This window comes from Panthera uncia, assembly GCF_023721935.1.
Source record: "Panthera uncia isolate 11264 chromosome E2 unlocalized genomic scaffold, Puncia_PCG_1.0 HiC_scaffold_20, whole genome shotgun sequence".
Lineage (NCBI taxonomy): Eukaryota > Metazoa > Chordata > Mammalia > Carnivora > Felidae > Panthera > Panthera uncia.
The window spans coordinates 12234786-12261792 of record NW_026057589.1 but is presented as its reverse complement, the minus strand read 5'-3'; the positions used below and the strand labels follow the sequence as shown (position 1 = coordinate 12261792).

The 27007-nt window shown below is 48.9% G+C and overlaps 1 protein-coding gene and 1 long non-coding RNA gene across 6 annotated transcripts in view; one reads left to right on the top strand and one right to left on the bottom strand.

The window, feature by feature from the left end:
- Window positions 1-4618, top strand: part of CALB2 (calbindin 2) — a 28676-nt gene extending 24058 nt beyond the window's left edge. Inside the window, exons 10-11 of the mRNA XM_049622938.1 lie at window positions 407-478; window positions 4078-4618. Coding sequence (XP_049478895.1) covers window positions 407-478; window positions 4078-4194 — 189 coding nt within the window. The 3' untranslated portion in view covers window positions 4195-4618. The remainder of the gene's footprint in view (window positions 1-406; window positions 479-4077) is intronic.
- LOC125916619 (uncharacterized) lies at window positions 188-22979 on the bottom strand. 5 transcript variants are annotated; one of them, XR_007455981.1, is made up of 9 exons: window positions 22818-22979; window positions 22073-22212; window positions 19168-19324; window positions 10930-11008; window positions 10750-10835; window positions 4612-4717; window positions 2543-2850; window positions 1202-1349; window positions 188-457 (listed from the first exon to the last, which is right to left on the bottom strand). It is a non-coding gene; the product is annotated as an uncharacterized LOC125916619 (long non-coding RNA). The 5 variants fall into 5 exon arrangements; XR_007455982.1 differs by lacking the exon at window positions 2543-2850 and having other exon boundaries at window positions 10591-10835; window positions 22818-22976; XR_007455983.1 differs by lacking the exon at window positions 2543-2850 and having other exon boundaries at window positions 10930-11056; window positions 22818-22974.
- Window positions 22980-27007: the final 4028 nt, after the last annotated feature.

The following is a 27007-nucleotide window of genomic DNA, read 5'->3' as shown; positions in this document are numbered from 1 at the left end:
GACCACGCACCAGCCCTTCCTTTACTGCCCCCACCCGTGTGACTCCTGTAGTCCCCCTCATAACCGAAGGGTGGGGGATAAACTTCAAATAGCCCCTGTATTCATCCTGACATCGCAGGGAGTTAGCTAAATGCTTCTTGAACCTCATTTATATTTTTAATGTAAATGAAAAACACCAGAATGCAAATTTGCCCCAAAATGTCCTGTTCCTGCCTTGACTGGTAAAGTCAGCAGTTAGGTGTCATCCTGGCACCGCACGGTGTGAACACCTTCTGCACAGAGTAAAGGGAAGGTTAGACTCTGCAGCCTCCCGGGAAGAGTTGGGGGAATGGGGAGGCAAGGTCAGGGGTTGCGGGGCCTGAGTTCTAGAGCTCTGTGCTGCCTCTCCTCTGCTCCCCATCACCAGGACGGGAGTGGCTACATTGATGAGAATGAGCTGGATGCCCTGCTGAAGGACCTATATGAGAAAAACAAGAAGGTAAAAACAACGGAGTCTGGAGGCCTAGGAAGGTGGTTCTGGGGCAGGAGAGAGGCTTCTCAGGGAGGGTGGAAAAGGAATGTGGGGTGCATTTTGCTCTTCTGATCACCCATAACTAAGCAATGGCAGTTTTGGGGTTGTTGTTTTGTTTTTCTGGTTGGATGATTGGCTGGTTGGTTTATGTTTTTTTTTAATGTAGTAAAATAGACTTAACACAAAGTTTACCATCATAACCATTCAGCAGTATTAAATAATCCACACTGTTGGGCAACCATCACTACCACCATGCCCAGGGCTCTCTGCATCTTTTTTAAAAGTTTTTTTTAATGTTTATTTATTTTTGACAGAGAGAGAGAGAGACAGAGCATGAGCGGGGGAGGGGCAGAGAGAGGGGAGACACAGAATCCGAAGCAGGCTCCAGGCTCTGAGCTGTCAGCACAGAGCCTGACGTGGGGCTCAAACTCAAGAGTTGTGAGATCATGACCTGAGCTAAAGTTGGACACTTAACCGACTGAGCTACCCAGGCACCCCCCAGAGCTCTCGGCATCTTGGAAAACTGAAACTCCATCCTCATTAAACAACTGCTCTCTGCTCCTCCCTCCCCTCCCAGTCCCTGCTCCCCACTGCCCGCTGGCACCCACCATTCCACTTTGTCTCGAATTTTACTTCTCTTGGAGCCTTCTAGAAATGGACTCATGCAGTATTTGTCTATGATCGGCTTACCTCACTTAGCATAATGTCCTCCAGGTTCATCCATGTTGTAGCATGTGTTGGAATGTCCTTCCTTTTTAAGGCTGAGTAATACTCCATTGCGTGTCTATACCATCTTTTTTTCTGCTCACCCGTCAACAGCCACTTGGGTTGTTTCCACCTGTTGGCAGTTTTGAATGATGCTATGATGGGGCACTGGCAGCCTGACTAGCACAGCTCATGGAGTGTCAGCCAAATTGCCATCAGAAAAGTCTTTTTGCACAAGGAGAGATTTGAGATAGAAGGGTCCAGTGGGAGGTGAAGATATTCCAAATCAATTAACTCCAGAGTCTGGGGCTGAGCAAGAGGCTCATAGGAGCCACAGAAGCATTTGTTGCTCAGAGAAAAGGTGGAGAACTATTACTTTGCTTCCAGGGACAGACCCCATGTGGCCCTCCACGGGCTCATCGAGGTGCCTGGGGAGCAGGGAGGGGGTGGGGCGGCAGGTGGACCAGGATCCAGCAGCTCTTTTTGTAGCCATTTTCCTTCACCTCCAGGAAAATGCCTTTCTCTGAGCAAATAGTTTTGCGGTTTTCTTTAATTAGATGAACACTCTATAATTTCTTGTGGTGTCTAACTGCCTCTGCTGCCAGGCAAGAACTAAATTTACTGCTCGATTTCAGGGGGAAAAAATTTCATCGCAGCCTCTGAGTCTGTCTCCCCTTCCAATTGCTTTCTGACTTCTTCATCTTTGTCCTGAATATCATTCTTCATTCCTTTCACCCTATATTTATTTTGTTTTTGTTATCTTCAAGTGCTTTTTGAAAGAGGCAGAAAATAAATTATAAACAAATACTACTTAGGAAGAAGGACATATTCACCAGGTGTTTGAACTCGGCAGACTTTTTCCTGGCATCAAATTCTAGAAGAAAATTATTTATGCACCCTTATGTGTCCAAGGAATGTTGGGCATCCTAATGGGAAATATCTTTAACTGTAATTGTATTAATGAGCGTAATTATTCTCCATATGGCCCTGCTGGACACCTGAGGGTGATCAGCCCTGAAGCCAAGCATTAAATCTTGAAAGTGACCTAAGTAGGCTCTTTCTTAATTACCACAAAATACAGCTCAGATGGCTGCACAGGTTCACTTGAGGTGGGGAAACAAAAACAGAGTCAGGGGTTGGGTTCAGGAAGCACCCCTGAAGGTTAGAGAACAAAGATATTAATACAGTTGTTTACCTGGGAGTCTGCTACCTGTACAAAGTTCAAGACGTGGCCCCCGGGGCTGGACAGGATGAGTCCATAGAGCCCCAGGACCGTAAACAGCAGCACCTGAGCTGGGAAGGGAGAGGCCGTTCTTGTGAACCCACCTGGCAGACCCACATTCCCTTTTGATGGTGCAGGAGATAGATACGGTTTCTGAGCAGACGCGTGTTTGATGTTCCTGAGGAACAGGCTGGTGAGACCCAACCTCAATATTTCTCACCACTCCTGAGACAACTGCAGCTCGCGAAAGCCGTCCTCGGCTCCAAGCAGAACTTCTAGACCTGGAAACCGTGCAGCCCGTCCCTTCACGCTGCTAAGATTCTTGATGCCACATTGAATCGGCGGTGGGGCAGGGGGAGGGGAGGAGGGGTCTCAAGCTCCAGGTTGATATATGGGGTTCCTTCCTTGGCTCCTAATTTGAATGGTAGATAGTATTATGAACTAGGTAATATTTCCACGGACTTCACAACTTGAGGGAAGATGCTTCCCAAAGCTAGAGACGCTCGCCAAGGGCCCTTGGGGTGGGTAGTGGCACAAAACCAAGAACCAGTCACATAAGGGGATGTCCTGAAAACCAAATGACAAAAGACTGACCTTCGAGCACCAAAAAAAGAGGTGACTGAGGACAGGTGAGCTAGGTAAATATTAGATAGACCTTGGAACCCAGGAGACTGAGGATATTTATGGCTGTAGAGTTAGTCCAGCCCTTTAGCAAATACCTTAGTCTTTATACTCAGGTTTCTCATTAGTTGAATAGGGATAAAAAGAAAAGAAAGAAAATCTGCCAACATTTTCAAGATTAAAAAAAGGTGGGGGGAGGGGAGTAGGAGGGAAGGTGTGTCTAAGCCAGGAAGAGAGGAAAAGAATAAGATAGTATAAGCCATGGATGACCTTGCAATATTTCAGACCTAATGGTTATTTGTGTTCAAATCAATTACTGTAAAGTAGGTATTCAACACAAGGCATATCAGGTATTAATGTTCTGTTTAATGTTGGCCTCTATTTTACCTGAGACAATGTACATATGTCCGTGGGTCACCTGTCTTAGTGGGCCCTGAAGGTCACAGAAGCCAGTGAACAAGAAGTAGGAGGTGAGCTTTGCTGCTGGAGGAGGCAGGAGTTAGAATTCCTTGTTTAAATGGGTGAGGTTTAGGAAAGGATGGTCCATGGGGCCTGCAGACAAGACCAGAGCACTTTCCCAGCATTCTCTTCCTCACATGCAAGGACCCAGACGGAGGGACTGGAGGCCTAGTGAAGTAAAGGACCGGATACAAACTATGCAGAGATAATGGCTGCCATCACAATAGCTACCTATTTGGGGGCGCATGCTCTATGTCAGATGCCGTGCTATGTGTTCACGCCCATTCCCTCCGCTAACCATCCTAACACCTCAATGAGGCAGACACTGTGGTTCGTGTACCCATCTTACAGATGAGGCAGCTGAGCTGAGACTCAGAAAGGTTCAATACTCTCCCCAAAGCAACGCAGCAAGTGAGAGTTGAACCAGAGCTTTCTGACTCCAAAGCCCATGCTTTGCTGAAGAGAAAGGCTGTGGCCCAAGTGTTTGCGAATGAGTAGGTGAGACGTTCTGGTGGGGCCGTCCAGTGAGGGTCTCTAACTCATTCCTTCTGTCTCCTAGGAAATGAATATCCAACAGCTCACCAACTACAGAAAGAGCGTCATGTCCTTGGCTGAGGCGGGGAAGCTCTACCGCAAGGACCTGGAGATTGTCCTCTGCAGCGAGCCCCCCATGTAAAGGGGGGCCAGGGGCTGCTTCTCCACCGCCCCCAAACCCTGCCCCGGCTGCCCTGCCACTTCTACCCGGACCCAGAGATCGTGAGCGCCCCTCCTCCGCCCCTGCAACCTGCACACACCAGCCCGCAGAGCAGAAAAGGAGAGACGGAGGGAGGGTTGCTGACGGGCCTTCCGATGCCCCCTCCACCCTCCCCCTGCCCTGACCCGGCAAACTGCTCAGCCTGCAGTAGGGCACCAACCGCATGGGAGGTGGGCGGGGCATGGGCGGAGCTTCCCTGCTCCTCTCCGCTGCGATGCATGAGCTCCTCCGCTGTACGATTTAGGCTTCTGTGTCCCGCGGAGTGGACCCTTCCCTCCCGCTCTGCTCCCCTCCTTCCCATGCCACCACCCACCCAAACTCCCAAGCTCCATCCACCACCTTGCTAATAGCATAGCTGTCTTCTCGAAGTCCCTTTTCGTGGAGGGTGCCGGCCCTTTGTCCTCTTGACTCAGCGTGCTCCTTTTCTCTGTGGATTCCTTGTCTCCTTGTTTACCAAAGAAGAGTTTACAGACAATAAAGGGAAGTGTTCTGTGTGGAAGCTCACCCAGTTCTGGGCAAGTGGTTGACTTCTGTCTACAGTTAGCAGCGCCTACTGACCCAAGAGGGAGCCAGTGCAGGGCAGAGCCTGGAGATGGATCCCACAGATTGGATCCACATTCCTTCTAGTAGGGGCACCAACTGGGTGTGGCAACAGTGGGACCAGGTAGCCCCCCACCCCCAGCAGGGGTACCTCCAACCAGGAGTTCTGGACCCCCCACATTTAGCCACTCCTCCTCAAAGTGTAATTTACCACACAATTCATCTGATGCCTCACATGGATCTACAGGGCTAAGATCCTAAAATAGAGAATTTTTTCAAATGCTGTCATTCACTGTCTACAGGATGCATTTGGACATTACTTCATTTAATGCCGCAGCAATCCTATGGGATGGATCCCATTTTCAGAAGTAGAACCTGGAGCTGAGACATTAACTTGTTCAGGGTGATACAACTCCCACGTTGTATACCAACGTGGCTAGGCACTTGGTCACCAACTTGACTGAGGCAGTATACCACCGAGGTGGGGGCAGGGAGGGCTATACGGGGATCATAAAGAAGCCTCATTTCTTTCGCAGCCACACCCTCCCCTGAGGGAGCCCATCCTGTTCCCCACCTGCATGATACAGCCCAGGAGGTCACCTGACCTCCGTCCACCTGCCCTCAGCTGACTGGGCCAGTTAGTGTCTCCTGGGACCCGAGGTGGACATCCAGGGCCATCAGAGTGTGTGGCATTGAAGCTAGGTGATGATACAGCTTTGGAGGCAAGAGGTGGCAATCCCAAACCAAGCCCGAACTAATGCTGGAGTAGAACCCAGCGACTAGGACAGGGAGTCGGCCAGAGAGCAGTGGAGAACACGTGCAGAGAAAAACACAGGAAAGAAGGAATAGAATACAAAACAGAAACAAAGAGAGTGCAGGGCAGGTGGGCCAGCTAGCAGCTCCCATGAGGCCCTGCTACACTTGTGGATTCCGATTTCCCTGCCCTCCCTAGGCATCAGACAAAGGCACTTCCTGCCCACCAGGTGCATCCCCAGAGGATGCAGTCTCACAGCTGCTCCACCCGCCTGCGCTTTCCCTCCAAGCATCCCAGGCAAGAGGGGGAGGAGCAGCTGTCATGGCTTGGGACCCGAGCTTGCAGCTCTTAGATGGGGTTTGGTGGAGTCCCCTCTCCCAGGCCCGCTTTCTGCTCAGCCGAAGGGGAAGCTCACGCTCTCCAGGAGACCTAACCAGGCTGGTTAGTTGATTCTGAACACAGATACCCGTTGATCAAGGACAGAGGGAAGGAGGAGAAGGAGGCCGAGGCCATGACAGTGGGTGCCATGGTGGGTGCCATCGTGAATGAGGTCCTGACTCTTCTGTGTTGGGAGTCTGCACTGAGTGATCCCCAACAGGGAGTGTGGGGTGGCATCGCGATTTCCCTCCACAGCTTCTTTCTCTCCCATCAGCCCCAGACCCATGGCTGCCTGACTGGCAGATGCATCAGGAGCCAGCGTGCTCCCAACAGGACTCCTCCCTGGGAGGAAGACCCCCAGCCCAGCCCCCCACTGGCTGAGTGGAATTTCCCATTCCAGATAGGGGCTTCCCAGGCCTGCAAGAGGCTGATACATACACAGACTTCAACCTTGAAGGCATTTGTCTCCGGGGCGCATTCTGTCATCACACACAGTTCCCTTTGGAACAAACCCACGTAACCACATTTTGGAGGGAGCGCCTGCATTCCCCTGTTCTCCCAGGTGCACCCCAGGCCTGCATTTCCCTTGACCCGTGTTTCTCCAGCCGACTCCATCAACTCCCTGGCTCCTAATACAAGGTCAGCAGAAACGTCTACTAAGAGAAGGAAAATGCCCAGGGGCACCAAGTCCACCCAGCAAGTCTGGAGGCAGAGGGCAGGACTCACAACCCGAACTCAGTGAGTTGGAAGGGCCAACACGAGGTGGTTCCCAGAGCAGGCTGGTCAAACCCACAAGATTCCAGGTCACTGGGAAGAAGCTTTTAGGGTTTGGACCACTGCAGTTCTCCTCTCCAGGAAAGTGCTAATAACATTTTCCTGACAGTTACTTTCCACCACACTTGCATGGGGAGACAACAAGAAGACAAGATGCGGGAGATAGGTCTGGTGGCACTGAGAGGCTGTGGCTCTCTGACAGCTCAGGGAACATGTGATCCCACAGCCACCTTGACTGTATGGCCCACAAACCTGATTGGCAGCAGTAACGGAGTAACTGTCCCTTCCCCTGGGAATCCCTCCCTGGCTTCCCAGTGTTTAGCTTGGGTGCCACTCACATGGGCACCTTGCATTTATTTGCTCCATTTTCTTCTTTCAATAACAAGTATTTACTAAGTACTTCCATGGGAGCTTATCCTCTCAGGTGAAACACAATAAACATAAAGGTATCAAAATGTAAAGTATGGATAAGTACTCTCAAGAAAAAGTTCAACAAGGGAAAGGGACAGAAAAGGCGGAAGTGCCATTTTAAGTTCTCTGAAAAGGTGGTATTCAAGCAGAGACTGAAGTAAGGAAGTGAAACTTGCTGCCATCTTAAGAGAGTCCAGACTGAGGAAACAGCAAATGCAAAGGCCCTGAGGTAGAAGGGTTCCTCGCACACTTAGAAAGAAGTTCCCTGAGGCCAGACCAGAATGAAGGTCAGGGGTGAACAGATGAGGTGGGGAAATAGGCGAGACCAGGTCAGGTGCTGTGTCAGGAAACCATGATAAAAAGGACTTGATCTCATCATGGGAAGGGAAGCCATCAGGGGCTACGTCAGAGAAGTTCCATAATTTATTTTAAAGGTCAGTCTGGCTCCTCTATGAACACTAAACTATAGGAGGCAAGAGGAAAAGCAGAGGCACCATTTAGGAGGATTCAGTAGTGCGGCTGAGAAATGCTGATGACTTGGACGGAAGTGGGCGTGGGTGTGGAATTAAGTATCAGATCCCGACCTGCCTCTGAGACTAAAGCAAAGGGGCTTGCTGAGGGCTGGGTAAGTACTGCAAGAGAGAGACAAGTCAGGAATGACTCCGAGGCTGCTGGCTTGAGTAACTGGATGCATTGCTGACAGATGCCAGGAACCCAGGTGGAAGAGGAACAGGTTGGGGGAAGGATGCGGAGGAATTAAGATCTGGGACAGGCGGTGAGATACCAACAGAAAACAGACGGCACGTTCACACTGCTGGGTGTTCAATAACTATCGTGAGATGGATGCTGGATGCTGGAGACACAGTAGTGAGGAGGACAGTCCCTGGCTGCCCTGGTGAGAGCTTAAAGATGCCTGGGCCTGTGAGGTGAGGAAGCTGCCAACTCAGCGTGGTAGGCAGTGGATCCGGGGAAGGCAACCAAAGAGGCCCTTAGCTTAGATTGGCGATGGGGGGGGGGGGGGTGGGTGCAGGGAGGGCGGGAATTCCCAGGTGAGAATTCCTACCAGGGAAAAAAAACAAAATCAAAAAAGCATAAAGGATGGTACCAAAGCCCAAGGTAGCCAGGCTCATCTGGGGGAAGCACGGAGAGCTGAAGCACAGAGAGCCAAGTGAGAAATAAAGCTCAAGGGCCAGACAGGACCAGCTCCAGAGGGGCCCTGATGCCTCGCTTCCCCAGGCTGCTCTGTGACTCCTCCCTTCCTCTTCTCCTTCTAGTCTCCATCAAATGTCACCTCCTCAGAGAGGCCTACTCTGATTAACCTGTACCCCACGGCACCCCAGCACTCCATAGCTCCTCCCTGGCAGTATCTTTTCCCCAGGGCACCGGGAGCACCTGACCTGGTATGTGTTCCAGCTGTTCCCCCGGCCAGAGCGGGAGCCCCTGAGGGCGGGCAAGCTTATCCTGCATGGGTCCTGCCCAGGCCTGCTCAACCCACACACCTAGGGGCACCATTCCTTCCAGCTTCCCCACCTAGGACCCCTCAACTCCCCAGAATTATGGCTCCCCCAAAGATGTCCGGACGTAGTCAATACATTATCTTACTTGGCAAAGGGGAACTGAGGTGGTTGAAAGGATTAGGGTTGCTAATCAGCTCACTTTAGGGACATTACCCCAGTAGGCCCAAAGTAATCACAAGGGTCCTTAGATGCGAAAGAGGGAGGCAGAAGTCAGAGTAATGCAATATGAGAAAGACTCAGCCAGCCATTGCTGGCTTTCAAGGTAGAAGCAGGAGGCATCTAGAAACTAGGAAAAGCAGGAAAAACAGATTCTCCCTTGGAGCCTGCAGAAGTCCATGATACTTTGATTTTAGCCCATTTCAGATTTTTGACCTCCAGAGCCATAAGATAACATGTGTCGTTTTAAGGCACCAAGTCCGTGGTAACTGGTTGCAGCAATGATTACACGGGCAAAGGCACAGTCCACCTCCTCATTAGTATCTGTGTTCCCATCACATGATGAACTGTGGGCAAGAATGGATCTTCCTGGATAATCCTAGTCGCACACACACACCAGGCACAGTGCCTGGTGCCATAATATCTCTACATGGCAGCTATGGGATCCTATCTACTGTGGTGGCTAGGGCTGAAGGGCCAGAAGCTTGCTCTGCCTCCAGCTGGGAGTTCTGTGGCTGCCCCAGGATTCACAGGGACTCAACTGGTTCCGAATTTGGGAAGGTGCACCTGGTGCACTGCCTCCTCCTTCAGAGATGTGAGTCCTCCAAATGTGGCCGACCCCTCAAGGGAACAGATCTGTCTGCCCTGGCGGAGGAGCTGACCCAACAGACACATGGATCCCCTGGCAGAGGCAGGGAAGACGCTAAGGAGTGCACATGAGTGGCCAATATACACACACACAGAAGACTGATATCCAACCTGAAGATTTAGAGGGCATTTATGAGAGCAGCAATCCAGTTAAAAGGCACCTGGATGGAAGCTCATGCCAGAAGATCAAACTTTCAATAAATGTTTATAATAGCCATAAAAAAATAAGTAAAAGAGGGACATCGCCGGCCCTCAGGGAAATGCAAATGAAAACCATTACACACCAGTGAAAACCAAGTACCATTTTTAAAAGCCTTATTTCTGTTTACAAAAGCAGAGTCTACTAAATTGTGGGGGTTACAGGGAGCCGAGGAAGAGAAAAGCCTTCCTCAGAGAACCAGAAAATAGAGCAATAAAATAGTACCAATCATTTAAATAACCACAATAAGATTTATATACACAATGGAGTACTACATGGCAATGAGAAAGAATGAAACATGGCCTTTTGTAGCAACGTGGATGGAACTGGAGAGTGTGATGCTAAGTGAAATAAGCCATACAGGGAAAGACAGATACCATATGTTTTCACTCTTATGTGGATCCTGAGAAACTTAACAGAAGACCATGAGGGAGGGGAAGGAAAAAAAAAAAAAAGAGAGAGATTAGAGAGGGAGGGAGCCAAAACATAAGAGACTCTTAAAAACTGAGAACAAACTGAGGGTTGATGGGGGGTGGGAGGGAGGGGAGGGTGGGTGACGGGTATTGAGGAGGGCACCTGTTGGGATGAGCACTGGGTGTTGTATGGAAACCAATTAGACAATAAATTTCATAGAAAGAAAGAAAGGAAGGAAGGAAGGAAGGAAGGAAGGAAGGAAGGAAGGAGAAAAGGAAAAAAAAATAAATAACCACAATAAAATGCCCTCATCATTCCGTGCAGTCCTATGTAATTCACTCTTGCTCCCCTGGACCTTGGATTAGCAGTCTGCTTTCATGAAGCTGTCTTAGAGCTTCTGGAATGGAAAGAGTCCTGGAATTCCTGACTTGGTCCACTGGGACAGTCTTGAGAGTTGCTCAAGTGACATCAGCTCAGAAGCCTGCACCCAAGGGTCTATTCTTTAAAGGCTAGAAGGTTTGGAGTACCTGGTACAGTCATTTATCCTGAGGCTATAGACTGCCCTTTGTCACTGAAAACACAAACTGCAGCCTGCCCCTTAGAGCAGAACCTTCAGGGAAGCATCAAACGACAACATCTGTGAGGTGGCAAAGACGGCTCGGTTGTGCCTACTTTCTTACTCTCACCAATATCATCAGAATGGAGGAGAGTAGACATCTCTATCTGGGTACAGCACAGAACTCGTTCCTGAGACTTTAGATGGGTGCTTCCCCTGAGGGAAAAAAACATATGGGCAGTGAGGGCACTGACCAATCTCCAGGGACTTCCCACAAAACACAAACACACACATTTTCTAAAATACTTACATTAACATCGCATCCATGTAAGCTTCACTTCAGGAAGGCGGAACGGGTCTTCTGATCTGACAACCCCTCTTGTGCGAATCTTACAACAGTAACACATCACACAAACCTCATTATTTCCAGCAGCTCTCTTTTAATAAGGAGCAAAAACAAATCTTTTGTGATTCTCCGGGATTCCTCTGGGGCATCTCAAACATCACTGTAGGTTGGAAAGATATCCTGAAAGTACCCTTTCATTCCCCCCACCCCCGTATATTTATTAAATTATTTGGTGAGGCAAAATCTAAAGAGTTGTCAGAAGAGATTTGGACACTTGATTAACCTATATCACAGGTGCCCAAGAAAAAAACCTTTGGTTACACATGTAATTAAGTGGTAACATTTAAAAGTAAACAGATCCAAGAGAATTAGAAGACATGTGTCCACACAAAAACTTGCACGCAGTGTTCACAGCAGCGTTATTCATAATAGTCAAAGAGTGGAAGCAAGTCTAATGACCATCAACTGATGGATAAACAAAATACGGTTATATCCATACAATGGGATATTAATTGCCCATAAAATGCAATGAAGTACTGATATGTGCTACAATATGGATGAACCTTGAAAACATTAAGTAAAAGAGGCCAGACAAAAAAGGCCACATATTGTGTGACTCCATGTATATTATATGTTCATGACAGGCAAATCCATTGAGACCAGAGGTAGATTAATGGTGGCCTAGGCGGGGGGTGGGAGGGGCAGGGGTGAGAGGTAAGGGGGAGTGACTGCTTATATCAGGAATTGGGGATTCTTTAGGGCCTTAACAATTAGGAATTAGGAATTCTACCTGGAATTAGGCAGAATTAGATGGTGGGGATGGTTGCACAGCTTAATAATAAAAACCACTAACCAATACTCTTTTCAAAGGTGAATAATATCTTAGTTTTCTTTAAAAAAAAAAGCCTGTGCAAGATATGGATTGTAAAATAAATAAGCAAAATAAACAGGAAAGTATACATATGGCATGTTCATAAGTGATGAGTTTTGTTCTTTGTGTTTTAAAATCACCTATTCTAGGACATGACAAATTCAACATAAGGCACCAAAAAGTGTCCTGGTAAGACACAGAATCTCTGCTATCTAGAATAACCCTCCATATTGCAGGCAACTATCAGTCAATCAAGGAGGCAAGCCCATCAAACCTGAGCAAACTTTGCTAAAATACAATATATTTCATAGTTTCTTTTCCGATGCAGGTATTTTTAAAATAATATAAATGAAATTCACTTTCCAAACTTTATCCTCCATAGTGCCCTTTTTCACATTCTGGAACAAACTGACACTTTACTACAGGATAGGAGTCTGCAGGATCAAAACTATTTTCATAATAATGTTAAAATATTATTTATGTTAATTTGCTGTGTTCACCATTGCTATTGCAAATGAATCGATAAATATTTAATACAAATGTCTGTCTCAATGTCTAATGTGGCAAGAATTGATAGTTTTAACCCACATAAACAAAAACTCTTTGGGTAATCCCAATAGGTTTTAAGCATGGAGAGGGAAAGATCGCATCTTAGAACATAGGGTTGAATGAAAAACAAAAAAAAGACTAAGAAATGGCATAACAATACCATCTATGTGAATTAAAAGAGCTTATACACAAGATAGCAATGATGTTTTGTTAGAGCATTCAAAAAAAGAAAAGACCAAAGACACCCATTGAGCATTCCAGAAGGACAGCATCCTGGGAGAGGGAGGAATGACCATGGGAAATTTCACCCAAAGGAATTAAAACACCAAGAGAAGGACCTTGCACAGACCACAGAAAATGATCTGCCAAGAACTGAGGAGTGCTCCCACACCCCCCACCCAAAGGAAAACATCTGTGGGCTCTCCCACCCAGCTGCAGCTGCCCAGGACAGAGTGGACACCACAGAGAGACAGACCCTCTCACAGGCTCCCGGCACCATCTCCCTTCCTGGAGATGCCTCACCTGGAGGATTTTCTCCAGCAAATCCAGGCGTGGTAAAGGAACAAAGGAGCACGGGTGGCCTAGGATAGGGAAGGCCAGTGGAGGTTGGTAGATCACTCAGGAGCAATGCAACCATCTTTATTATGTTCAGACCACCCACACTGACCAAATGGTTTGTTCAGTTGCAGGGATGAGGGTGGGAGGGCTGGCTACGGGAGGGAAGGTGCAGGAAGCATATGTCATCCTGTTCAGTGGGCATTTTTGACATGCATAAGCTAGAGTGCCATGGTGCCCATTTGGGGAGGTGGTGGGGGTTAGGAAAAAGGAACCCAGCAGAGACACAAAGAATCCTGACTGGAGGGCCAAAGGCTGAGAGAACAAAGTTCTTCGGGAGGCACAGAATGATCCCCAAGTTCAGGGCCACAGACATGTATGTACCAAAGAGGGCATGCTCCATCATGTGAAACCAACGACAGAAATATCAGTGATCAACACCAAGTGAGGAGCTGGTTTCTGCCTAACCGGCGTGCTGACCGGGAGGAAACTCGCCCCTTGCCAAAGAAGCACATCCCGCTGTCATGCAGCTTGGTTATGAAGTCTGCCGTTGTTCCCACAACTATTCTTTGGAGCATTCGGTACGGGCGGTGAGTCTGCACCCACACTGGGGTCATCGAGTGAAGAACCAAAGCAGACCCATCCACGCCTGCCTGGGGCTCCCAGTCTGATGAGATGGCAAATAAACACTTGGCTGTTCTTGCCTCCTTGAGTCCCATACAAAATGCCTAATCTCATCCTATTCATCCCACTGATTTTAAGATGGCTCCTTCCCTCCGTCTGCACTCGCTCTCCTCAACCTCAGCCTCTTCCCAACGCTAAATGAAAACACATGGCCTCCTCCTTCCAAAAATTATGAAGAATTTCAAGACAATGACAGCAGACCATTAAACCAAGCAGAGGCTGCAAGTCCCTGAAGCCAGCCCGCCCACCCCCATGGGACACGGAGAGAGAAACGAACCGGCAACCACTAGGGCAGGGCAGGGCAGGGCAGGGCAGGGCAGGACAGGCCGACAGAACCCAGTTCTGGTCAGTGGGGCAGCGGCTCGTCAGTTTGTCTTGCCATGAGGAGGGGATTGGCTCTCATCACCAATGGCTCCAATAGGACCCAGAATCTCACCAATTCCCCTTAAAAGGGATAGCTAAAATTTGTTAGAGCAGAAACTGCAAACAGAACTTAAAGGTTAAAGAAAAAGCAAGGTTTCTGAATGGTAGTTTTAAAACCCAAAGTAAAATTCTGAAGAGTTCTTCCCAATGACAAAACTAGGCTCTAAATCACAAAAGCCCAAGCAGCCCACCCTGGCTGTGGCAGCTGGGGACAGGGCCATGTGTCTCCTGGGGGTGGGGGGTTATTGTCAGCTCACAGAAAGGAAAAGCTGATGGGGTGCCAGCTGCCTCCTGGAGTCACAGCCTAGAGGTGAGAGTCTTTGTCTCACTCCAAAGGTGGCCTCTGTGACTCCTGGGAAGGGGGCTGCTGCCCACGACTCCCTTTCCAGGGTGACTTTTCTTGGCCTCTGGTTTCGGGAAAATCACTGAAGTCAGTCACACTCTTCAGAAAACAGGATATTTCATCGAAGACTAAGCAGCTGAAACCATAGCTGGCTTAAAGGGTAAGGAGATGAAGAGTCACAGGCAAAAGAAATTGGCCCAAAAAGGTGAGGAGGCTACAAAAGTTCTGGAGAGTTAACACCTGCCAGCACCCCTCCGCCAAGGACACTGGACAGAGTCTGTGCATACACATCCCCAATTCCTCGTGCCATTTACCACGGCTCCCAGCAATACCCTCAGAATCCAATGCGCCACAAGTCAGAAAGCAGCTGAAGCCCAGGATGAGAAAATACAAAGTCAGATGATAATGTCAGATCACAATCATCCCAGGACAAAATACTGCCCACAATGGCTGGAGAGGGGCAACCCTTTCTGTTCTAAAAGGAGAGGGGGGCATCACTATGCCATAGCAGGAAGAACTGGAAAGAGTATGGCCCAAAAGCTACCAAAAAAATTGAGAAGAACATCACACAAGCCTTCAGAAGGCCACCAGCAACAAGTCAGGGCTCCGCAACACAGAGTCAGGAAGAAAGAGAGTGGTTTGAAAGAAATGCAGCCTTCCAATCCCAAGTGAGATCATGTGTCCAGTGGGCAAGAATTAGAAGAAAACATAAAGCAATGAAGGAGGCAGATGCCCCCTGAATTCAGTCAGTGCTCTCATGGAACATGAAGGCAACACCATACAGGCCCTAACGAAGGCCATGGGCAACAAGCCACATTCATGCACAGACAGCTGATCAGGAAGGACAAAGAGCAGAAGCTGCTTGAGGAGGTGAAAATGAACGAGCAGAAAATCCAAGACCTGGAGAAAAAAATTTTAAAACAGGAAAGGTCCTCTAAAATCTACGTTTGGGTTGGGGAGGGGGGGAGGGGGAGTGATGGGTATTGAGGAGGGCACCTTTTGGGATGAGCACTGGGTGTTGTATGGAAACCAATTTGACAATAAACTTCATACACTGAAAACAAAAAAAAAGATAAATAAATAAATAAATAAATAAAATCTACGTTTGTATTGTAAACAGGAGAGCCATGAACTCTCATTCACAGCACAGGATGTTAAAAGAGCTCTTGCCACAGAGAAGAGGGGACCTGCCAATTTGAGGTACATTTTAGGACAAACACACCAAGAAAGAGAAAGAGACTTCAACAAACAGTGTCCCTCAAAACAGCTCCAAGAAGTAAGCAGTCACCAGAAACTTCCTGGAAGGTGCCCTCAATGACCAGAGAGCTCCTCTGGCCCAGCCCCCAAAACAGGTGAGACCTGGCTCCCAGCACCAATAATAAGCCGACCCGTGGGGTCTTTCTCTTCTTCCCAAAGGAGCCCAGCCTGGACTTGGAAGCCACAACACCAATTCCTAGGGGTCATGTGGGCCCTCAATTTCATGGCATGCCTCCTAGCAGGCACAACTGTGGTCCCACCAATGAAGACAAGAAATCCTTCTCCTCTACAGAGCTGGATGTCACAGGCCACCTGTCGTTTCCACAATTTCCATGATTTCTAAGACTAAGATGCCCAGCCCACTGGGGAGACCACCATCCCACCCAGAAGGACCTCCTGTCCTTCTACCTTTGGTTCTTCTTAGACAGTAGCTACTGAGAAAACACAATCCACACTTTCCCCAAGTTAAGAACTTCCTTTTGCCCAAAAGGGTACATGCAGACAACAATCTGAGGTTTGGGGTTTTAAAAATCTGTGTGACCACTATAAAGACCACTGCTCAACCTGTTTCTTCCCAGCACCAACAATGAGCCAAACTGTAAGATCCTCCTTGTCCCTCCCGGGAGCGGCTTAGCCTAGACTAGGGTCAAGGCCTGCTGAGCACACCCCCACACCTTGTCCTGGGCTCATCTGGGGCCTCAGCTCCTGACTCCCTATCTGTGCTGTGCCCAAACCCTTCACTTCCGCAGGGAAGCACAGGAAAGCCACTGTGTCTGTCCGTGTCCTAAAGGAACCAGCTCAGTGGCCGTGAAGAGGGCCAATCCTGGGCTGACCCAGTCAGCACTGCCCCCTCCCACCAAGCCTCCTGGCTCTTCCAAATAAGAATGACGAGATTGTGGCCCCACTGTGTGGATACTGGACACCCTCCAGCACCAGCTCTACTGTCCACACAGCAAATGGGAGGACTCCACACTGTTAAGACAATTTGCACCACAATCTTTGGTGCAGTTCGCCCGGCTTGAAGAGACTCCTTCTCAGAGGGGCCACCTGCAACTAACGTCAGACCTGATACCCCAGCCCCATGGTTGCCATGCCCATCTGGGAAATGGAATCTCCCACAGCTATGAGGACCCGCAGCATCAACTGGGTCTACACAATGCAGCGTCCTAGTGCATGATTGAGAAATCCCAGGATAAGAGCCACATTGGCCCTGCAGAGGGCTGGCTCAATGTTTTTAAAGCATCTAGCATCATTGCTGTGGTTCACAACACTTACCCAACCCTAGACATCTCTGTGTGTCACCTTTGTCATGGCACCACCATGGTGGTGTCACCAGGTGCTAGCTGGAATCCTTATCGTTGAGCTCACAGGACCAGCTGTGCAGACGACGGTCCAGGTCCACACAAATGCCAAGGGGACTCAAATGGCCACACTCAGTGCTATAGACATGCACCTCCAAGAGCCAGATTCTGTGTGGATTCTTATACTTGGGTTAAGTGACAAGATCCCCAAACCCCACCGGGCAGAGGAGAGACTCAGGCAAAAAGCAGCCCCTGGTCCCCTTTGTCAGAGTCAATCCATCACCCAAGCTTGCTGCAACCACAGCATTTCCAAACCTTGCTTCTGCTGTCTACTACCAGGCATCACAGTACCAACGATAAGATACCATTGGGCTGGCAAACCCACAATGGAAGAACTGCCCAAAAGCAAGCTCCATGAGCATTCAGAAAAAAAAAAAAAAAAAAAAGCTGCCAAAGTCTGGAGGAACATTCTTCACTCCTGGGCAGTGACACAAGAATTCCTGGGGAGATGTTAGAGCAGACATACGAGGAGTTAAGCAAGAGAAGGAGAGCTGAACCTTACTCATCTATGGAGGAGGATTTATCCTTTAAAAGTCGGGAAGTCAAAACCCTCATCATAGACCGGATGCCTCCCGCCACAAGGGCACCCAGTGTAGGGTATTCTTAGACCACCTGCTAAACACTGCGGACGTCAAATGCTTCCAATTCTTCTACCATATCTGTTTCCTGCTGGGCCTTCTCCTTAAAACCCTTCTCTGGCCTTTCGCCTGAATGAGGAACTACCAATTTGAGGTTTGTGGTTTAAAAAAAGAAAAAAATGTATTCACCACAAAAGATTACCTCAAGACCTTGTTCTCCACAGAATGAACTGTTTAACTTTCATTATAGCCCAGGTTTTAATAGTAAATGACTGAGTGATTTATGTTGCATTTTAATGCTCTAAAAACCCTTTAAGTTTAAGTGAAAAGAAATACAATAAAAACCAAGTTCCAATCGATCCAGCTGCCCAGCCAGGTTAAGGAACCAGTCATTTATATCAAACGGGGCCAGGTTTGGAAAGCCTGTGGTCCATCAACTTTGAAAAAACCTCTGTCAGGATGTCACTGGACCCCCCCCCCACCAGACAGCACATAGAAGTAGGCAGACACACTGAGATTCAGAAAATAACCTTGGTATATGAACTTCAGCACAGCCAGCCACTCACTGCCACTAACTGCGAGTTCATGGCATAGAAAGCTTTGCAAGGCAGAAATTCTCCCCCGGAGGCAGTCTGTCTCCCTCTCACCTCCCTGAGGACATTTAGCAACATCTGGAGACATTTTTGGTTGTCACAACCAGCCTCTCCTGGGGAAGAGCTACAGATGCTGCTGATCATTGTACAACACGCAGGACAGCCCCCAGCCCCCGCGACAAAGAGTTATCCGGACCCAAATGTCAATAGTGCTGAGCCTGAGAAATTCTGGTCAGGAATGAAGATACTTGAACCCTCCGAGGCATCCAATCTTGAGTCATGACCCTTTGGGCATCTTAGCACGTAGACCCTGTGCTTGAGGGGGAAAGCTACTTATGCACGCAGACACAGACACAAGGTTTTGCAGCTTGGGAAGGGGTGGTTCACCAGTCCCTGACGCCATTCAACATCCCCCTGCCCCAGTATCAGGCACCCAAAGATATTGAGGTCAGGTACTCTTCTTAGGGAGTATTCCTATTTTTTAAATCCTTCTAAGTAAAAGAAACCCTGCTCTAAAGAACCTCTAGCACGTATCGTTCCATTTAAACCTAACAGCCATCTAATCAGATAGGATCACCATGTGACAGAGAAGGACACCGAGGTACAGAGAGGTGACACAGCCAGCGAGTGGCAGAACTGCAGGCATGGCCCAGGCTCAGGCTGCCAGCGCATACCGGGCACTCCGACACCAGTCTGGCTTTCCGCGGGGTTCACACTCCTCGGCCGCCCTCCACTCGCTGGGAGACGGTTGGCCAGCTGCCCTATCACACTGACCTCAGCAGGGACAGCGGCTCCAGAGGACGGCACGGACGTGGACACCTGGCATAGAGCAGAGGCGGTGCCCTCCCCGTGGCCACCGAGTTCGCGGGGAGAGGGACCCTGCTCCGACTCTCCCAAGTTGAAGGTCTGGGCGGGTGTTGCCCTGGGATCAGGCAGGACAGGAAGCCACAGTCTGGGTCAGATCCTCCTCATCTCCAACCGCGCTCACCTGTGAACGTGGCCTTCCACACCAGCAGCCGATCGGTGGAGTCAGCAAGTCAGCTCCGAGACACATCACCTGTGCATCTGCGGCCACCAAAGCTGTCCACCCAGACTTCTACCAGGCCCGGCTCTGTGCTCCTCAGAGGCCCACAGCCAGCCAATATCTGGAAAATAATGAGTGATGGTGAGTCCTCGAGGTTTCCTCATTTTTCCTTCATTAAACCTTTCCTTGTTCCCCGAAAATGCCTCTGCCTTTGTTTCACAGCAAGAGGTTGCTCGGGGAGCTGCTGTTCAGGGACCTCCCCCAGCTGAGACTGTGCCCCAGGATTCATCCTCCATCCTCACTTCCTGGCGGCCACTCTTCAGTCTCCCCTCGGCTTCCTGTTGAAAACCACCCAGCGTGGCACCTTCGCATCCCTGGAGGCCTGTGACAAGCAGGAAACTGCATCCAAGCAAACTGTCTTCACAGGCACATTTTTCTCAGTTTGCAAATACACATCCTCAAATCTAAAACTTCTGTTTCAGAAAACAACAGCCAGCCAGCCCATTTGCTGTGTGTGTACAATACAGCCCACATCTGCACCCTGTTTGGCTCATCTCTTAAGAGGCCCCAGCTGCTTCCTTTGACTGGCTATCTCATCGACCCCCAGTAGTGCACAGGCGGCTTCTGGGAAGGGGATGGGAAATGGTCAGTTCAGGACCAATCCCCACAGCAGGAGACGGTGGCTCTTCTGGATTCTGGTCCCCTAAGGGCACTGTCTGAGGCCACAAAGCATGGATGGCCCACAGAGCAGCACTACAGCCCGGCATGATTTGGGGGGTACTCTGCATCCTGGAACAGGCTGGAAGCTATGGACCTGGCCATTTGGTGGAGAGGAAATAGGCCCAGAGAGGTGAAGTGAATGTGTCAAGACCACACAGGTACTCAGTGTGTCAAAGCGCATCCTTGGCCCCAGGGCCTTAGTATATTTGTGAGCTGGTGGCATCAACAGAACCTTCTTACTTTTCATCCCTAGAGAACAGGCTGTGAAGACGAGGGTCTCCTTCCAGCACATTCAGCCCAGCTAAGAGGAGCCAGGCCAAGTGCGCTAGTGTTAACTTGTGGGCATCCTGCCACTGGGATCAGCATTTCTGCTCCAGATGGAGAGGACTAGGGCGCCAGAAGTGGGGACCTAGGTGGGGCCAGAGCGCCCCCTGCTGTCTAAATGCTAAGCGACCCAAGCCTCACGTCTGCCTCCCTGATTTCTTGTGCTCCCTGCCCAGCAAAGTTGAGGACTGGGTTCAGGGTACACTCCCTCCTGGGGAGTTTCTCATTTCAGTCTAGACAACCCGGGGGAGTCCCCAGGCTCCCTGGTAGCGGAGTCATGCCCACCATGCTTTTCTGTTTCCCCCTTGCTGCACCCCTGAATGTGTCCAGTCAGCATCACATATTGAGGGCTTTCTGCGGCCCAGCCACTGGGTCTGGTACTTTAAGAACCAGAAATGACAAGCCACTGTTCCAGAAACCCCACCACCACCCCTGTGGAGTCTCTGGAATGAGGCAGATAACCAAGGAAAACAGTGAAGCAAAGATCTGACAGAGGTTGAGAGCCAAGGGATGAAGAACCGACCAAGTACCAAGGAAACGGGTCAGAGGGGCTCTAATGGCAGATGTGGTGAGTCTAAAGAGGAAACAAAAGCAGACAGACATGGAGAGAGGGGAAAGGCATTTCTGGGGGCAGGAACAGACACAGCCAACGCTCCTCCTCACTTGTCCCAACTGCTTCCCCTTCCTCCCGCTCTTCCTCCTAACTCACCATGGGTCATGGAGGCTGTCCACCTCAAGAATCCCCCCACCTCTCCTGACTGGCCTCTCTGGCTAGGTCCGTGTCTGCCAGGATTCCTATGACCCTCCCAGCCCTTTTACCTTGGCCCTGCTGATGAACACGTGGTTTCCTGAACCCTACACAAAAGCCTGTCTGCAATCTGGACCCTGGAGAATTCGATACATGGGACAAATTTCTTACGCAGGGGATTCAGTAAAGTCTAAATCATCCTTTGCCCCTAAGAAAGGGAAATCGTCCCAGGGAAGCAGGAAAGGTGCAAAGGAGTCATGCTGAGGGAAGTTTCTCTACAAGTTAGGTGGAAGGAGCAAGTTCACTCTGCGCCCCGTGCAAGACAAGAGGAAGTGGGCAGGAAGGGATAGGATCCCCATGGAGAGACGGAGTTAAGAAGCAAAGACTTGGAGGAGGAAGGCCCAGGAGAGGTCTGTGGGACATTGCAAGGAGGAGAATTTCCCAGGAGGCAGCTGTAGGGTTGGAAACAGGAAAGGGACATAGTAAAAAGTGTGCTTATAAAGATTCCTAGGACAAACAGTGCCCAGTCTCTCTACAGTGGCTCTGATCAACCTGTACTCCAGGGGCGACTGGGTGACTCAGTTGGTTAAGCGTCCAGCTCTTGATTTCCACTTACACCATAGTCTCATGGTTTGTGGGATCGAGCCCCAAGTCAGGCTCTGCACAGACAGAATGGAGCCTGCTTGGGATTCTCTCTCTCTCTCCTTCTCTCTCTGCCTCTCTCTCTCTCTCTCTCTCTCTCTCTCTCTCTCTTTCTCTCTCAAGCTAAATAAATAAACTTTAAAAAAAAATTTTATTTTTTTCAACCTGCCCTCCAGCTGGGAAGGGTGGGGACAGCTTGAGATCACCAGCATTTAGCAGAGCCTTGGCCCTTGAAGGCATCCTGCAAATGACCGTCTCCATGGGATGCCAGTCTTTGACCCAAGGGCCATTTAATACTCAAGGTCCAGATCAGAACAGGAAATAGAAGTCCTACTCTTGTGACCTTAAGCTTGTTACAGCACAGAATGGGAACAATAATAAAACCTCCCTCATAAGGTTACAGTGAGAATTGTCTGTGATAATACTCAGTCCTACCTGGCATCTAGCAGCTGCTTGAAATCACGACGACGCCCTTCTACTTCTTAAAACCTGCTCTTCCCAGGGCTTCGGGGACTTTACACCGGTTTGGTAGCCTCTGCAGCCGCTTGACTTGCTCCCTCAATCTCCTGTTTTCCCTAATGAAATGGTAGCCTTTGTGAGTACTGTACACACGTGAAAGCACTTTACATATGCAAGCCATTTAATCCTACAATGGTGCTTTGAAAACAGGTTCTATTCCTTCCTGATTTAAAGACTAAAGGAAACTCCAGGACAAAGCTCCCACGTGCACACATCAGGGGTCCGAATGGACTGGGGTTACTGGATCAAACGCCACTCCCCTGAGCACGCTTTCACATGGCCCCACAGTGAGACTGCCTGGGACTCTGCCTGGGCTCCTTCAGGACCCTCGAGCCACACTTTCTTCCTCCATAGCCCCTCCTCTGGCTGCTGTGGGAACCCATCTCACTCTGCTTTGAGCCTCCATCTTCTCCTTTGATCAACAGACCCACATTTCCAAAGGCCAGTGAAATATATGCACATGGATATCTGTCTTCCCCTAAAACCCAACCAGCTCCAAGCTCCTGACCCTGTCCTCCAGCCTCAGCCTCAGGCACCTCCAAGAAAGCACTAGGTTCCTTCTATCCAGAAGTCTAGTTCTCGTCCAGTAGGGGCCCTGGAGAGCAGCAACCTGTCCTCAGAGGCCACTCACAGACCCTAGCACAGCAAATGTCGGACTCACCCATCTCAAACCAGTCAGCCCTCCCAGCTCCCCTCTTGTGGCTCACAGCACCACCTTTCCTCCCATCCTCTGAGACCAAAGCTGTCCCCTGGACCCATCACTCTCCAGCAGCCTTCTCACTCCCCCAACAGTCCTTTAGCCTGGAAACTGTCTCCCAACTGCCTCTCGGATTGTTCCCTTCCCCAACATTCCAACTGACCAACCGGTCATCCGCTCATCCGTACCCCCCAACCCCCTTGAGTCTTGACCACAGTCTGGCTTCTGTCAGAATCAATTCCCAGTGTGTGTCTTACCCAGTGAATCATAAACTCCTTGGGAACAGGAACTGGCTCTACTTATTTTCCATCCCCACAAAACTGATTGCCCTGGCACACAAAACCATTAATCTATTTTAAGTAAATAAATTTGGGGATTTACTTAAATCAGAAAGTATCTGATTCAGAGGGAGCATTTGATTAAAAAATAGTCTCGGGGCACCTGGGTGGTTCAGTCAGTTAAGCATCCAACCTCGGCTCAGGTCATGTTCTCACAGCTCATGAGTTCAAGCCCCACGTTGGGCTCTGTGCTGACAGCTCAGAGCCTGGAGCCTGCTTCAGATTCTGTGTCTCCCTCTTTCTCTGCTGCTCCACAGCGAGGGAGCACAAGTGCTCTCTCTCAAAAATAAACATTAAAAAAATTTTTTTTAATTAGCCTGCAAGTTCTATATACTTCCTGACACAGAAACATGAAATTGCCCATACCCACAACCCAGGTCACCATGCCCCTTGTCATGCAGACATCACACCTACCCTGTCTTTATTGATTCATTTGTTTATTCTGTTTGAGTACTGACTGGTCACTCAAATATTTCTTGAGCAGAATGAATAAAAGAGATATTAAAGTTCACCTGATCCAGGGGACTCTACACTGGAATACTAGAAACACCCAGGGAGTTTGTTAAAAATACAACCCCTAGCCCCATTTCTAAGATTTACCAAATCAGAATCTCTGGAGGAAGACCCAAGGGCTTTCACTTTTATTCATTTGTTTTTAATTTTTCACTTTTTCTCTTAACTTTTAGACTTAGAAAATAGTTTGAAAATAAAAAGTTCCCACATACCCTTCAATGTTAACATTTACGTCACTGCTAATGCAATGATCGAGACCAGGAAATTAACATACATATGTTTAACTAATCTACAGACTTCATTCAGATTTACCAGCTGCTCACTAATATCTTTTTACGTGTTCCAGGCGCCAATCCAGGTTACCATCCGGCACTCGGGGGTTTTAATTTACATATCTCTCCTTACGATCGTGCATGCTTATATATGTTTTCATATGTTTGAGGACCATTTTAATTTGTGCATTGTGTGTGAATTGTCTCTTCGAGTCTTTTCTCATTTTTCTTTCAGATCATTCATCCTCTGTCACTCAATTTTCAAGAGTTCTCTGCGTATTAGGGATTTTAGCTCTAAGTCTTTGTAGCAAAGCCCTCAGTTTTACATGTTGTGATTATTTTCTCCCAATTTTTTAGTTGTCTTTTGACTTTGTATATGGTGTGTTCTGCCGTGTCCAACTTACCAATGATTCATTTAATTGCCTCTGGATTCAGAGTCACGGTTTGAAATCCTTTCCTTACACTGAGGTCACCCAGGCTTTTTGTTCTTCCCACTAGTACTTACTATGGTTTCCTTTTTTACATTTAAATTAATGATCCACTTGAGTGTATTTTTCCATAGGATGTGTGCTACAAATTTAGTTTTATCTTTTGAAATGACTCCCCAGTTTCCCAGCACCATTTATTGAAGAGTCTATCATTGCCTCTGAGATTGGGGAGGCCACCTTTGTCATACGTGACGTTTCCATTTGCGTTCAGGTTTATTTCAGTTCTATTCTCTTCTATTGGTCTATCCACTCATGTGCCACAGCCCCACTGCTTTAATTACAGAGGCTTTATGGTTTGTTTCAATGTCCAGTGAACGAGACATTAAAAGACCTTCTTTCTTTTCAATGTTTCAGTGTTTCCCTGGATATTCTAGCAGGTTTATATTTCATATGAACTTCACTATCAACAAACCATTTGTCCCTCTAAACAGCTCCAAGAAGTAAGCAGACACCAGAAACTTCCTAAAAGACACCCTCAGTAGCCAGAGAGTTCCTCTGGCCCAACCATCAAAACAGGTGAGATCTGGCTCCCAGCACCAATAATAAGCCAGCCTGTGGGGTCTTATTCTTGCCGGAGGAGCTCAACCTGGATTGGAGGCCCCACAACCAGTTCCTAGGAGTCACTTGGGGCCTCAAGTGCATGGCATGCCTCCTAGCAGACACAGCTGGGGTCCCACCAAGCGATGCAAGAAATCCTTCTCCTCTAAAGAGCTGGATGTCACAGACTACCAGTCATCTCCATGATTTCCATGATCACACCAAAACAAAGATGCCCACTCCACCAAGAAGCCCACAGCTCCACCCAAGAGGACCTCCTGTGCTCCCCACCCCCATGCTTCCACATACAGTTCCATTAGACCCACCAAGAAGACACAATCTGTGCTTCCCCCGAGTAAGAACTTCCTTTTGCCCAAGAGGGTACATGCAGACAACAATCTGAGGTTTGGGTTTTAAGAAACAGTCGACCACTATAAAGATCACTGCCTACACCGTTTCCTTGTATAGAATGACCTTCTTAGTTCAGCTCCTCCCAGCCCTAGAAGTAACTTCGAAATTTATAATGAATTTAACGCTATAAAGAAGTACTTTCTGTAGATGGACAGCAAGCATTCCACAGTTATTCTGATGTGCAGCCAGGTTTGGGAACCAGGGAAATATAACCGACGGGATCAGGATGTGGTGACTCTGGGGACTGCTGCCACTCTCTCGCAGGAGCCCTTGAGAACAGCTGGACCCTTCACGCCAGCAGTGAGGAGGGGAGCTCAGCAAAGCCAGAAAAGGTCCTCCAGCTCACAGTGGTCAAACGATCAGTGACGAGTAACAGTCACCACAGCTGCCTCTCCATGCTAGGTGGATACGCACACTCTAGAACAATATCTTCCTTCAATCTTCCGGGAGCCCAGCAAAGTAGATTCGGGTATGATCACCATTTTATGGGAACAGAGAGGTTAGGACAACCAATCATGGCCGACCTGGAGATGAGCAGAGCCACCTGACTCTGGCAGCTGTGCACGACTGTTTCCAAGACCTGGTCTTCTAAGGGCAGTACAAGAAATAAAATGCCCCTAGCCCTGGGGATTTATGGGATGCTAGTATCCCAGAATAAGCTGGAAGGGGATTGAACCTGTTGCTTCACAGAGGAGAAACAACCCCAGAAAGTGAAGACAGTTTCTTCAGATCACAAAGCCAGTCAGTGTCAAGGCAGAAACCGGAGTCCAGGTCTCATAGGCAAGGTGCTTGGCATCTGTTATAAAGCAGTTAGGTGTTAGAGGCAATGCAAGGCTGCCCCTGGAGGAAGGGCCAGAAACCTGCAGGCACCCCTTCCAGAGACCCTGGGCTGCTTCACTTTGCATGCTGGTAGATTTGGAGACACTGCCCCTCTGGGGATGGGGTCTTCTTTCTTTACTAGTGCCCCCCTGCAGAATCCCCAGGACCCTGTCAATGAAGTCCTATCAGGGGCCCAGTACACACAAAGCAGTTTTTCCTCTCACTGCACCCCTGAAATCATGGACTCAAGAAACACCTTGAGGGAATGGATTTCATGTGAGAGGCACTGCGGTGGGTACAGTGGGGACAGAATCTGAGAAAATAAACCTGTCAGTCTCCTCAGAGGTTATGACTTGTTGGGTGTCCGAAACACAACCTGTGGTGAGCAGAGAGCTGGAGTGAAACAGGGGAAGATCAAATACCAACTCGTGGGCTCTTGGCAGGCATCCTGTCTGAGCTAAGAGTGAAGAGGCCAAGATTTCAGTAATGAAGAAGTTAGTGAGAAGGTCTTGGGGAAAGAGAGAAGGCAGGGCCTCCCCTCACATTCCCTGGTGCCTGCTTTTCCTCTCAGCTCCTCACTCCCTGGCCACCCCCCATCCTGGGGCGTCTCCAACACTGACTCCTTCCAATATGCCCCCACCCCCCACTGCACCTGCCTCTCCTCTCAGGCCTCTCAGGATAAGCTAAAACTAGTTCTTCTGTACTTGTTGCAGAGGACACAGAAACATTTCAAACCAACCACTGCTCCCAAAGAAAGAGAAATCGCCTGAAGGAAA